The sequence below is a fragment of the Chelonia mydas genome, chromosome 5, assembly GCF_015237465.2.
Source record: "Chelonia mydas isolate rCheMyd1 chromosome 5, rCheMyd1.pri.v2, whole genome shotgun sequence".
NCBI lineage: Eukaryota > Metazoa > Chordata > Testudines > Cheloniidae > Chelonia > Chelonia mydas.
The window spans coordinates 19701732-19716698 of NC_051245.2; the positions used below are offsets into that span (position 1 = coordinate 19701732).

The following is a 14967-nucleotide window of genomic DNA, read 5'->3' on the forward strand; positions in this document are numbered from 1 at the left end:
ATGTTGTTAATCGCTGCATATCTATCTTTCAACCATAGTGGGTAGCATGTAAGAGAGATGCATTGGTAACAACGTATGTGTAGAGATTTTAATAGCTAAAATATTTCTTCTATGTTATCTCTACCTTTCATTATATTGTCCCCCCTCCAGCAGTAAACAAAATGTCTTGTATAAATAAATATAGTTCTGTACTTTGTATTCTGATAAATTATTAAGCTTTATAGTACATAAGGCATAAGAGTAATTAATGCATTGTAAATCAGATCACCCCTTCTGTTATACCATTTATAAAAATAACGTGTTTAAAAATGGCTTCTTCTCTCTCAGCTTTTACTCATCGATACTGAGAAATTGGATAATTTCCTTCCACACTCTCATTTCCTGTGATCTCTTTCATGGCTAATTTATTAAATAAATGGAACTTTTTGATTCTCTGTTCATGTAACACAGAACTTGGCTATTCATTGGTTTTTTGGGTTTTTTTTTTTTTTTTTCTGACTGTTTTAGGCCATCTGGGTGTTCAGTCAGTATTGCCACTAATGGTTGAGCTATGTACTAAAATGTAACAGGAAAAAAAGGGGGTGGAGGAAAAGGTTCTTGTTTATAATTGTCTTCATGTCCAAAGTGAAGAGACTGCTGGAAAGAGAGCCTAATTTTTATGGTACAAAAGAAATGAGGATTTCAACTGGGATGCTGAACTAAGGAGAAGTAGGAAAAAATATTTAGCAGAACATCAGACAATATTGAAGATTAACTCAGTTGCTCTGAGTTTTGATTTGGTGGAGAGCCTCCATGCACACTATAACTTGCTGTAAGTAGGTTCTGCATATTTAAAAATCAGTCCTTAGGAATGTATTTTCAGCTGGCCCTCTACCTTGCCAAACACCTGTTAAAAATGAACACTTCCATAGGCTTCTTAAGCAATCCAAACTCTGTGTAAGAGCAAATGTTAGATTACTTACATGTGTGACAGTTCACCTTGTAGTCAGGTGGCCTGTGTATGTCCCTGATGCAAGCAGCTCATGCATCTCAAGGTCCAAGAACTGCAGCTTGAGGTCAGAGTTGATGAACTGGAAGAGTAGAGGAAGACAGCACATATATTTATTTACAGAGACACTGGAGCAGACACACCCATGTCATGGTACTCCAGGTGAGGAAGTCTGTCATGATGAGTGGAAACCAAGGTTGAATGGAGGGACAGATGAGATCCATCTTCTGGCAGAGGGAGAAGAGGTTGATTCATGCCTCATACATTGAGAATTTCTCTCCAGGAGACCGAGCTGTTGACTTAGCATGTTAGTAGCATGTTACTGAGTTACTGAGTAGCATATTAGGGGATTCAGTCCTTAGAAATATTGACAACTGAGCATGTGATAGCACTGAGAACCATTCAGGGACTTGCCGACTGGTTGAGAAATGGGTTGATTTTACATGGGTTTTTATAAAAACATTCTAGTGAGTGCTAAGGAAGACGTATTTCAGAGTAACAGCCGTGTTAGTCTGTATTCGCAAAAAGAAAAGGAGTACTTGTGGCACCTTAGAGAATAACCAATTTATTTGAGCATAAGCTTTCGTGAGCTACAGCTCACTTCATCGGATGCATAGTAATGGTACGTAAAGTAGAACCTCAGAGTTACGAACGCCTTGGGAATGGAGGTTGTTCATAACTCTGAAATGTTTGTATCTCTGAACTAAATGTTACAGTTGTTCTTTCAAAAGTTTACAACTGAACATTGACTTAATACAGCTTTGAAACTTTACTTGCAGAAGAAAAATGCTGCTTTTAGCCATCTTAATTTAAATGAAATAAGCACAGAAACAGTTTCTTTATCTTGTCAAATCTGAGTTTAAACTTTCCCTTTATTTTTTTCAGTAGTTTAAGTTTAACACAGTACTGTACTGTATTTGCTTTTTTTTTTTTTTGGTCTCTGCTGCTGCCTAATTGCATAATTCCAGCTCAAAATGAGGTCAGTTCGTAATTCTGGTGTGTGTAACTCTGAGGTTCTACTGTACTGGTACTGATATCAGGAGACAGGAGAGAGATCCTGAATGATTAATTTAGATGATTAGGGAAAAGTTTAAGACCAGAGCTTCCATGATGGCTTTCTCTGAATTGCTTCTGGTTCACAGGAACAACTAGACTGAGAACTTCAGTGTCTTAATGCATGGATGACTGCATGATGGAAAGAAGAGTGGTTGACATTTATTAGGAATTGGAGGGGAACTTTGTTAGGAAGGGATAGCCTATCCTGATGGGCTAGGCAGCATCTTATTTAGACTGCTGGCTCAAAAAGGGTTTTTTGGGGAGTATTTAAACTAGGGAAAGGGATGTGAGGGAAAACTACCAGATACAGAGGGACACTTGAGTCAGACTAAGGCGTGGTCTACACTTCAAAGTTCAGTTGAAGTAAGCCGCCTTGCATCGACCTAGTTGTGAATGTGTCTACACTTAAACTTATCTCTGTGCTCTCCAATACACGGATGCAGTAACACCAGTTCAGCAGGCATCATTGCAGTATGCAGGCCATAGCTGATGTATTGAGGTCAAAGCAGGATGAATGAAGACTGCATTACCTGTGTTGATCCTAGCAGTCCTTAAGCAGCTGTCCCACAATGCCTAACACTGACCACAATTGTGAACTCCACTGTCCAGGAGTCACAGAATCCAGAAGGCCTCACCTGCTCCCTTTTAAAGCCCAGCAATTTTTTGAAATGCCTTTTCCTGATTGTCCGGCTTGGTGAGCACACCTAGCAGCTCTCCATTGTTGTGCACAGCTGCCCTGCTGACCATGCTGGGTACACATTCGAGATGTGCGCTGCCTTAGAGTAGACAGGAGATGCTGGATCTCTTGAGCCTATGGGGAGAAGAGGTTGTGCAAGCACAGCCATGGACCATCCATAGAAAATTCAACATCTACAAGCAGATTGCACAGGAGATGCAGGAGAAGGGGTATGACTGGGATCAGTAGGAGTGCTGCATGAAAGCAAAGGAACTGCAGCAGGCATATCACAAGGCCAGGGAGGCCAACAGTTGATCCAGTACCAAGCCGGAGATGTGGCATTTTTAGAAAGAGCAGGATGCCATACTTTGTGAACACCCCACCATCACCCTGCACACCACTGTGGATACCTCCGAGGAGCCAGAATCACAGGCCCCTGACATGAACAGTGGTGGTGAAGTAGAGGAAGAAGAGGAGAAGGATGGGGGACATGCACCTGTGGGGAGGGTGGGGGGGTCCAGCTATACCACGAGCCAGGACCTGTTTGAGTCTCCACCACAGTCCAGTCAGTACTGACTATACTGGCAGTCAAGCATGAGTGAACCCAATACAGGGGAAGGATTCTCAGGTAAGAGTGTTTCTCATTACAGTAAAAAGAAAAGGAGTACTTGTGGCACCTTAGAGACTAACAAATTTATTTGAGCATAAGCTTTCGTGAGCTACAGCTTACTTCATCGGATGCATGCGGTAGAAAATACAGTGGGGAGATTTTATATACACAGAGAACATGAAACAATGGGTGTTACCATGTACACTGTAAGGAGAGTGATCAGGTAAGGTGAGCTATTACCAGCAGGAGAGGGACGGGGGAAAGAAAAACCTTTTGTAGTGATAATCAAAGTGGGCCATTTCCAGCAGTTGACAAGAATGTGTGAGGAACAGTAGGGGGCGGGGGGGGAATAAACATGGGGAAATAGTTTTACTTTGTGTAATGACACATCCACTCCCAGTCTTTATTCAAGCCTAATGTAATGGTGTCCAGTTTGCAAATTAATTCCAATTCAGCAGTCTCTCGTTGGAGTCTGTTTTTGAAGTTTTGTTGTTGAAGAATTGCCACCTTTAGGTCTGTAATTGAGTGACCAAAGAGAATGAAGTGTTCTCAGACTGGTTTTTGAATGTTAAATGCTTGACGTCTGATTTGTGTCCATTTATTCTTTTACGTAGAGGCTGTCCAGTTTGGCCAATGTACATGGCAGAAGGGCATTGCTAGCACATGATGGCATATCTCACATTGGTAGATGTGCAGGTGAACGAGCATCTGATAGTGTGGCTAATGTGATTAGGCCCTATGATGGTGTCCCCATGTTTATTTCCCCCCACTACTGTTCCTCACACATTCTTGTCAACTGCTGGAAATGGCCCACTGTATATAAAATCTCCCCACTGTATTTTCCACTGAATGCATCCTATGAAGTGAGCTGTAGCTCATGAAAGCTTATGCTCAAATAAATTTGTTAGTTTCTAAGGTGCCACAAGTACTCCTTTTCTTTTTGCGGATACAGACTAACACGGCTGCTACTCTTAAACCTCTCATTACAGTGATGATGTCCCCAATTTAGCAGGACTCAACTATTGACTTTTCATCAATTTGCTCGTACTAGAAGAGGTATCAGTTTAACAGAGAGAGAGTTGTCTGCTTTTTGTTCCCCTGTAGAAATAAGGGCCATGCAGAAAAGTTTGTTTATGTACATACAGAAGTCCCATGAATCCTCCTGAGAGATCGCTATGAAACATTCATGGAGGTACTCTGCAATCCTCTTCCAAAGATTTCTGGCAGTCTTATTTCTTCCGCTGCGGTCGGACATTTTCCTGTGCCAGTCGGTGGTAACTTCAGCAGGCACCATTGTAGTAAACAGGTTAGCAGCATGCTGGGTGGGGGCGGCTTTGGGACCCCAGCAGCAGCTGTGCTCTCTCTGCTTTTGCTACCTTCCAGAGTGAGATTAGCTAAAATCAACACCGCCTACGAAAACGGTGTCAGTATTCAGTGTCATTGCCTAATACTCATACTCAACTGAGCAATTCCCTCCTCGTTTCCCTCACCCCCTGGAGGGCCATACGGAGCATGGCTGGTGCTGTGAGTGGCACCGTGCACAGGCACTCTGAAGCAGAAGTGTCAATAAGTCTGTATTATTTAAAACTTTAACTTTAAGGGAATTCTGGATCTTAACTTTCTCTTGTGACTGTACTGACAATGGTATCTGTGTGTGTGTTATCTGTAGCTGCTGCCGTTGCAGCCTTGAGGGGTTCCCCCTCCATATCAGTGGAAAGCCTGAGCTAGATAAGGAGGAGAAAGACGAGGACTAGGGGTGACATGTTCAGTGAGATCCTGCAAGCCAGTGCTGCATCCGACCATGAACAGAGGGCATGGATCATGAATATTGCAGACTGTATGGCGAAGAAGAGAGCGGACAGGAGAAAGGCCAAGGAGTTGGAGAGGAAGATGCACCAGGACATATTGGGGCTTCTCTGGCAGCAAACGCTGATGCTGCAGACAGTTCTGGACTTACAGGTTCAACAAACCTGGGCTTGCCTCCCTTTGCAGTCCATGGAGAATGGCAACATTCCTTATACTTCCCTCAACATTCCATGTGGCACCAAGGGCCACATTCCTGCCCCTATCACTCCACATTGAGGGACATTAAGGACAAACACAGTTTCCCATACACTGACCTGTTAAAGCCATGGTTGATGTGTGTGTAGCTAAAATGGACATGAACATTCCTTGCCTGTCTTTAAGCTCTGTTCATATGTAACTTTAACGTCCTCGTTGCCAAGATGGAGCATGCTCTGCAGGCAGTTCCAGCCAAGAAAAGGCATGTGTAGGAACACAGCAAGGAAAGTCCCTTCCACCCCAGGGGCACCTGATCCAAAACTCCCCCCGGAGTGAACACACACATACTGGTATAGTACAATGAATCTAGGAAAGTGAAATATTTATTCACAGAGGGCTGAATGGAGAAAAATAACGGGGGAAAGATGGGGGAGCAGTAACACAGTGTTACATTCAACACAAGGCCCCACAGGCCCAGTGGTATCACTGTCTGAAAAGAAAAACACCAAGCCATGCATTTGCACTCAGAGTTCAGGAGTCTTGGGCAAAGTTCCAGTCTGGGGGTGAGACTTGGGTGTTCCTGGTCATCTTTGGCACTACTAAACTTTTCCCAACAAACCGCTCTTGTGCCCTCTTCTGCCACTCTCTGCAAACCCACTTAGCTAGTTACAGTCTCCCTTCTTACTACCAATGCAAAGTCACAAGCCCCATACTCACTGCCCCATACAGTTCTGGGCAACAGTGATGCTGGGTCCAGCTCCGGTTTGTCCTTCTGAGGTGATTCCTCCTTGGCACAGTGCTGCTCCTGTCCTGGGATGTTCCTGGTCAGCCGCTCTGTCCTTCCAGACTTTGGGCAGGTTCTTGGCTGCTTCACTATGTGAGGACCTGCTTGCTGTAGTTCTTCTGTGTGGAGCTCCAGACACAAATCTTGTTGCTCTCCCTCCCTTCATGCTCCCCCGCTCCCGCCCCAGGACAAAGATTTAAAGGGGCCATGCTCTCTAAACCCCAAAAGGGTTACACATAAATTTGGTAAGGTTTTAATGTATTTGCTTTTAACTTGCACAGAAATTTTTTTGATGTGTTTTATTACGTAGTAGAACTCTATTGTTTGGTAAATAATTAATCTTTGTTAAGTCGCAACGTATGTTGCAAAATGGCTGGTGGCATTGAAAGCACCCACTTATTTGTGATTGTACACTTTGACAGAGCTCATAGAATCCCTGACAAACAATGTAATAATCATAAATGTACAGCAAGCACCACAAAGTTAACAGGATGCATTGTCTGTTACATTCCATAGATGTGCACCAAGCACCACACAGTTCCTAACAGGGCCCCAAACTGCAGGGCCGGGCTGAGCACAGTGCATTACTGTGGCTCGTTGTTAGTGCTCTTTCAAAGCCTCCCTGAGCCATATAGCTCCACGTTGATCTCTTTTGATAGCCCTTGTATCTGGCTGTTCAAATGCAGCAGATAGCAGTTCCACCTCTACCTTCCACCATAATGGATACTTTCCCCCCTTTACTTCACAACTATGCAAGATGCAGCAGGCAGCTAAACCATATTTTTCTCACTGAGTTCCAATCTTGGGAGTAAACTATGTCAGCACCTCTTCAGTGTACCAAAAGCATACTCAATTGTCTTGCTGCACCAACTGAGCTGCTAGTTGAATCTCTCCTGGGTGCTGTTAAGGTAGCCAATGTGTGGTGTCATGACCAGGATAGTAAGGCATAGGCTGGGTCCCCCAAGATCACTATTGGCATTTCAATATTGCCAATAGTTATCTGCCAGATGGGAAAGAGAGCCCCTGCTTGTAGCTTTCTGAACAGTCCAGTGTTCTTAAAGATGCGAGAGTCATGCATCTTCCCTGACCAGCCAACACTGATGTTGGTTAAGTGTCCCTGGTGATCCACCTGTGCTTGCCTAATCACAGAAAAATAGCCCTATCTGTTGATGCACTCTGTGGCAAAGGGGTCTGGTGCCCAAATAGGGATATGCATGCTATCAATCGCTCTATCACAGTTCACGAACCCCATTGCTGCAAGTCATCAGTTGCACTTTGCCAAAAGTCACAGTCCTGTGTAGCAGGAGACGACTAATGGCCCTGCTCATTTGTGTGACAATAACCCCCGCAGTGGATTTTCCAACTGCAAAGTGATTTCCCACTGATGGGTAGCAATCTGGCATTGCAATTTTTCTGCATGTGATTGCTACTCCCTTCCCCACTGCCAGTGCAGCTCTCATTCTGGTGTCCCTGGACTTGAGGGCTGGGGTAAGCTTGGCACACCGATCCAGGAATGTTGCCTTATGCATCCAAAAGTTCTACAGCTACGGCTCATAGTCACAAGCCTGCACTGGGATGCATTCCCACCAGTTAGTGCTCATTTCTCAGGCCCAGAAGTGGTGTTCCACCGTTTGGAGCGCTGTGAATGCCATCAACAATCTTTCATTGGGTCTCGCTATGTTCTACTGTCATCTGACCTCCAGGAAATCATCATGTTCACCACGGCTCTCCTTGCAGCTCTGCAATTATCAGAGGATTGTGCATCCTGGGTTTGCAATGCTCGTGACAATAGTCCAGAGCTGTGCAGGCGCTATCGTTCTGTCAGAGATGGCGGACTGTGACAAGGCCATTGTGGGTTCATGGGATTTACAAAAAATATGGTACAGAGATGGCATTTGGGGTTGAGAAAGTTGCATGATGTGAACTTGACCCCTCTGTCCAAGTCACTCCTGCATGACTCATTTCTTCCCCACCATGGATTGCTAAAACTTCCCATAAGTCAGTGCCCTGGATGGTGGTAAGTTGTACACCAGGGGTAGGATTTCAGGGTGCTGCACTGTGCATTGAAACAAGCACTCCTAGTGAGTACGGCAGGGCGGATGCAGAGAGCCAAGTATGCCTGTGCACAAGCACTATGCGTACTGCGGCAGCTTTATGCTGATGTAACTGTGATCCCATGAATGCAAACTTGGGGTGGCGGAAGTTTGTAGTGTAGATATGCCCTAAGGGCTGGTCTACTTTACAGAGTTAGGTAAACTCAACTAGATTGCTCAGGGCTGTGAAAAATTTTATGCCTTGTATAATATCATTAAGCCAAATTAGGCCCTGGTGTAGATACCCCAAGGTAGACAGAAGAATTTTTCTGTCAACCTAGCTAACACCTCTTAGAGAGGTGGATTTACTACAGTGACCAAAGCAATCCTCCTGTTACTGTAGTAAGTATCTTCACTGCAACAGTGCCGTTGTAGTGTTTCTAATATAGACATACCCAAAGACATCTGCTAGGGGTTTCATTAATACAAAACTGCATATCCAGCAAAGAGAAATTAAAACTGAAATGAAGGAGGTCCAGGTTGTTATCGCAAGTTCGTTCCAGAGAAATAACAGGGCCTCAAGAAAAGGAGTTAAATAAAAGTATGTGGTCAAGAATAAAAGCTATACATTTCTATATATTGGTGTAAGAAGCTTAAAAGCAAAACAATAGGTGAGCTAGAATACCTAGCTAAAGAAGACTGGATGGAGACTGATGTAATAGACACTTCTGAAACACAGGGAATGTCAAACCAGGGCACTTTGTTGTATATTATAAACTGTACTGGAAGTGCACATTAGGTTGTGGTGGGGGAATAGCATTGTATCTGAAAGAGTATGTAGAAATTTTATCACATTAGATTTCAAGTGGAAAGGACCATGTAACAGAATCTGTATGCATACCAATTCCAAATCATCATCATAAAAATATATTAGTAGCATTGTACTACCAGCCTCTGAATCAGGAAAATACATTAAATGTGCACTGTGGAGGAAAATCAAAGATACAACTAAATCAAATACAGATGCAATAATGATGATTTTGACCCCCCCCCACCCCAAAACAACTAGTCACATATCACAGCTGAGCAAGTTTTATAGAAGCAATTTCTCAGCACTTTAAATGATTGCTTCTTGGCATTAGTTCTAGAGCACACAAGAGGAGAGGATACTCTTGACTTGGTCCTAAATAACATAGAAAAGTTGTTTCAGGAAGTAACTATAGCTGAAACACTAAGTAATGGTACCACAATACAATAACATTCAAAATCCTCAGGGAGGGATTGATCAAAATCTAACATGAACCTTAAACTTTAGAAGATTTTTTTTCTATGAAAAATCTGGTCAAAAGGCCCTAAAGTTAAATATGAGGAACTTTAAACATGGAGTATAATCATCCCTTAACAAGTATACATATTCATAGACAGATAAGCAGAAAGTAAAAAAATAAAATAAAAGGTGTGAGGAGTTTGGTTAAATGACAAAGTATAAGAAGTAAGCTAGTATCCTTCAAAAACTGTGAATCCTTCCCAACTGAATCCAGGTGAAGGGAACATAAAGTATTTCAGGTAATATGTAAATTGGAAGTTATAAAGGTTAAGAGGAATTTTGTGGAGTAAATAGATGAAGATCTCAAAAACAAATAAGCCTTATCAGTGTGTAAAGGAAGCAGTTGAGGAAGATAAGGTCCCTCTTCTCCTGAACATCTGCTGGAGTGATAATGACCCCATTTAGGTAATAAATGAAGCACTGCAAAAGACAGAAATGTCAAAAGAAGAAATTCTGAAAGAAACTGATAAGATGGACAGCACCAAATAACTAGGACTTCATATCTTTATGGAATACTTCTGAAGGAATTCAAGTGTGGAGTGACCTGAGCTTCTAACATAAATAAGCACTCTCATTAAAATAATCCACTATACCACTGGATGGGGGAATAGCACATGTACGTATCTTTTAAAACGGTGCTAGAATGATCTTTGGAATTTTGTACTGAAATAAGGATACTAATCTATTAGAATGGTTGAAACAATAATTTGAGTATCTTATAAAACACCTAGCTGAGCAGGAGATAATATGGGACAAACCAGCATTACTTCTGTTAATGAAAATTATGCCTTTCCAATATACTATAATTTCCTGATCATGTCAAAATGGTGGTGCAAGGAAAAAGAGTAGATGTCAATTACCTAGGTTTTCAACAAGTCTGTGACGAAGTCCTGGACAAGAAGCTGTTAAAGGAAATGAAGTAGCCATGGGGTTGAAAGGCACGTACTATCTTGGATTAGAAGAAACTAGCAAAGAGACAGAGAAAAAGGATAGGAATAATTGGCCAAAGGTTAAATGGCATGCATCTAGGATCTCTGCAAGGACTTACAGTGTTGAACAGATTTGTTAAGGGTCTAGAGATGGAATGAACAGGTTGCAAAATTTTGCAGATTTAATTATTTAGGTTAGTCTAGATAAGACTTTGAGGGACTCAAAGGGGGCCTAAAAACACAGGCAAAAATAGTCACCACAATGGAAGCTGAAATTCAGTGTTGAAAAATTCTAGGTACTGCATCGTGGAGGAGTAATGCACTCATACGGCTCGATGGGTTCTAAATTTAATTGCAAACACTCAGAGAAAGATGCAGCCTTCATTGGGGACAGCACAAGAAAGATAACTGCTCAGTGCACGGAGGCAGTCAAAAAACAAACAAAATGTTAGGATGTGTAAAGAATGGGATAGAAAATAATATTGAGAATATAGTTATATAAGTTGGTACTAAGCCTTCACCTTGAGTACTTTACTAACTTCTAATCACCTCACCTCAAAAGAATTTATGATAGAAACACTGAAAGATTTCTAGTTGGAAAGAGTAGTGGGGAAAAAAAGGTTATTTAGTTAACAGAGGGGAAAAATAATAGGGGACTTTATTATTGATTGTATCACCTTGCTATTTACATCTTTTCACTGACTCCCCCATGTCTATCATATCAGATACAAACTGACAGTTTCATTTTTAAGACTTTCCTTGGTTTTTGCCTACCATAGCATCTTATAATCACTAAGTTGTCAATCCCCACCTCCATCAGTGATGCCAGCCTCTGCATATCCAAAATTATATTAAATAGAACAACACTTGTTTTAGAACAGATGGAGAGCTTAAACATATAAGCCAATCACTATCTACCTATGTTAGGAAGAAACTTACACTAAAGGGCAGGTTATTCTAGACTAGACTAGACTAGACTAGGTGGAGTGCTAGTCTGATCTGTATGGCAGTTTCTATGTTGTTTGCAGTGCTGTAGCCATGGTTATCTCAGGATATGAGAGAGACAAGGTAGATGAGGTAATGTCTTTTATCGGACCAGCTGTTTGTGAAAGAGAGAGGTTTTTGAACTACACAGCTCTTCCTCAGTTCTGGAGAAGGTAACCAGAGTATCTGAACTAAGTTCAAGGTGGGACAGATAGTTAAGCATAAGGTTTTCACACATACTGTAGGATGCCACTTAAAATGAAGTGGGTAATAAAGGGTTAACAGGGAGTAGGTGTGTTACAAATTGTTGTAAGGAGCTGTAAAACCAGTGTGTCTCGTTTTTAAGTGTCCAGCAGAACTATGAATTTAAGTTTCCAGGTTCATCTTTTGAAGTGTTGTGCAGGTTTCCTTTGAGGATGAAGACTGAGAGGTCACTTACAGAGTGATTACTTTGTGAAAAGTGTTGGCCCGTGGGTGTTTTTTGTCTTTATCATTTTTCTGTGTGAGTTCATTGGAGAGCACAGTGATTGTCAGGTTTCACCTACATAGTTCTTGCTGGGGCATTTGATGAACTGGATGAGGTATACTACATGTTGTCATAAGTAGGACCCATTCATCTTGAGAGGTGTGTTGAGGGGGTTATTTATCTTCATACTAGTGGAGATATGTCTGCATGTTTTGATCTGTTCCGGCAGGGTTTGGTGCTGCTTTAAGTTGGTGTGTCCTGGTCTGTGGGGAGCTTGCTTCTGATGATGAGCTTGGTGAGGTTGGGGGAAGAGGGATTGTTTGAAGGCCAGAAGAGGGAGTTCGGGAAAGATTTCTTTCAGGGTGGATCCCCATCAAGCATGGTTTGTAATTGTTAATTATATGGGTGCTAGTGTGGGGTGGTACATTACAACTAGGGGTGTGTGGTTAGTGGGATTTATTTTTCAGTAGGTGAAATCAGACCATGAGTATGCTCTCCAATGAACTAACACAGAAAAATGATAAAAGAGAACATAAGAACCAAAGGTCCATCCAGCCGAGCATCCTGTCCTCGGACAGTGGCCAATGCCAGGTGCTTCAGAGGGAATGAACAGAACAGGTAACCATCAAGCGATCCATCTGCTGTAACCCATTCCCAGCTTCTGGCAAACAGAGGCTAGGGACCATCGCTGCCCATTCTGGCTAATAGTCATTGATGGACCTATTCTCCATGAATTTATTTAGGTCTTTTTTGAACCCTGTTATAATCTAAATCATCCCAGGCAGGGCTTTGTCAAGCCGGGCCTTAAAAACCTCCTAAGGATGGAGATTCCACCCCCTCTCTAGGTAACCCATTCCAGTGCTTCACCACCCTCCTAATGAAATAGTTTTTCCTCATACCTAACCTGGACCTCCCGCACTGCTTGTCCAGCTCTCACCAAATGTGGCAGTGGTTTAGCAAACCATTCAGTCTGATGGATATAAAAAATGCTAAAGGTAACTTTATTATCTGTTCTCAGCCTTGTACAAGGTAATGGTATTTAATTTGGAATGATAAAAGAAGCTATTGTATTCCCAGTGGACAGTTACTTTAAACATGAAGGCAAAGATACAGATACATGTCCCCTCAAATCTTACAATTCTGTAAATTATAACAAAAGACTGCATTTTCAGAAGAAAAAGAAACAGTCGCTGACTGCAATCAAGTTCCCTCTCCCCCCAGAAGCGTAATTTGATTACTCAATTAGTCCCTGCACTCCACCGATAGTTTTTCCACATTTTGGGTTTTGGAAATGCTATACATTGACCACATATCAATCCTTTTATTTTTTTTCCCCCTCAGACCCTTACATATTGCAGTCCATTGCTTAAACTGAGCAGCAAGAATAATAGCTTCGCAATTACCCTTTGTATATATGACATTTTAAAAGGAAACTATCACATTTCTGATGTAGCAGGTATTAAAGTGCTATATAAATATATAAATGTGTTTTCCTCCGGAATTAATGTTTACTTTGGTTACAGGGAGAAAATAGAATTCTAATCGTACTTAGAAATCAATGTTGGTGTTGTTTATTCCTTTCTTCTTTACACCCCTGCTGGCTTTTCTGCATCAGTAGTGTGTGTTTGTTTTTTGGGGGAGAGGGGTGGAATAGTAGAGAAAAATGCAAACTTGAGGAATATCTATTTTACTTTTTCAGCTTCTGATCACATAAATTGGCATAGTAGGCTAAATTATGCCCTTGTTTTTGCAAATTTTATTAGTGTCTGAAATACCAAAGGTGTGTGTGTTTTGGGGGGGGGGCAGGGTTTGGTTTGGTTTGAATTTAATAGACCAGAATATATGGGTTTCTTTTATATTTGTAGAATAGCTGTTATCTTTTAGGGTTCATGATCTAAAGAACCAATGAGAAGTGACTGCTGATTGGTATTTCATTGATGGAGTGTAACTAAAATTTGCATGTACTTAGGCTAAAACCCACCCAATGATATTTCAAAGCTATTATGTTTCCTCTCTTTTGCGTATGGTGTATTAAATGGAATCGTATAATGTTTTCTGTAGGCACTTGAATTACGTATTTTAAATCTCATAAGTTCTCAAACTTTTCTTACCTGTAATGCTTATGTTTATAAACTAACTTTGTGAAAAGATTGAAAATATTAATAAAGTGAAGATGTTATTTTCATTTTAATCAGTACTTTTTCTTTTTTCTTTGCAGGGGAATTTGCCTAAATATTCACACAATTCTCTGATGGTTCAAGCCATAAAGACTAACCTAACAGATCCAGATATACATGTGCTCTTCTTTGATGTAGAAGCTCTGATTATTCAGCTACTGACTGAAGAAGCCTCTAGGCCTAATACTGCACTCATTTCCCCAGAGAATTTACAGAAAGCATCTGGCAGTTCTGATAAGGGGGGGTCTTTTCTGGCTGGCAAACGAGCAGCAGTGCTCTTCCAGCAAGTCAAGGAAACGATTAAAGAGAACATAAAAGAACATCTTCTTGATGATGAAGATGAGGATGAAGAATCAATGAGACAGAGAAGGGAAGACAGTGACCCAGAATATCGCTCCAGCAAATCTAAACCATTAACCCTATTAGAGTATAATCTAACCATGGACACAGCAAAGCTTTTTATGTCCTGTCTTCATGCCTGGGGTTTGAATGAAGTTCTAGATGATGTTTGTCTTGATCGCCTTGGTATGCTTAAACCGCACTGTTCTGTGTCCTTTGGCCTGCTATCTAGAGGAGGCCACATGTCTCTGATGCTTCCAGGATATAACCAGTCCATAGGCAAACCGTCATATGGTAGTGTGGAAGTAGAAAGGAAAATGTCCATTACAGAGGGACTAGGAAGGGGGACATATGGAGTATCACGTGCAGTCACTACTCAGCATCTCCTATCTATTATCTCTTTGGCGAATACTTTGATGAGTATGACTAATGCAACTTTTATTGGAGACCATATGAAGAAGGGTCCGATCAGGTATGAAAAGGATTCAGTGTATTTACTTATCTTGTAATAACCTGTCTGCCTTCTGATTTTTTTATTGTAAAACAATATTTTTATTTTATTTTATTTTTATTTTATTCTGTTGCTCTTTATAGCTT

At 41.5% G+C, this 14967-nt stretch overlaps 1 protein-coding gene across 6 annotated transcripts in view; it reads left to right on the top strand.

Moving 5' to 3' along the window:
* Positions 1 to 14967, top strand: part of WDR7 (WD repeat domain 7) — a 346125-nt gene that overhangs the window by 82962 nt on the left and 248196 nt on the right. For all 6 annotated transcript variants that reach the window (XM_007055311.4, XM_043547548.1, XM_043547547.1 and 3 more), the window contains one exon: positions 14073 to 14842. In XM_007055311.4, the coding sequence (XP_007055373.2) occupies positions 14073 to 14842 (770 nt within the window). The remainder of the gene's footprint in view (positions 1 to 14072; positions 14843 to 14967) is intronic.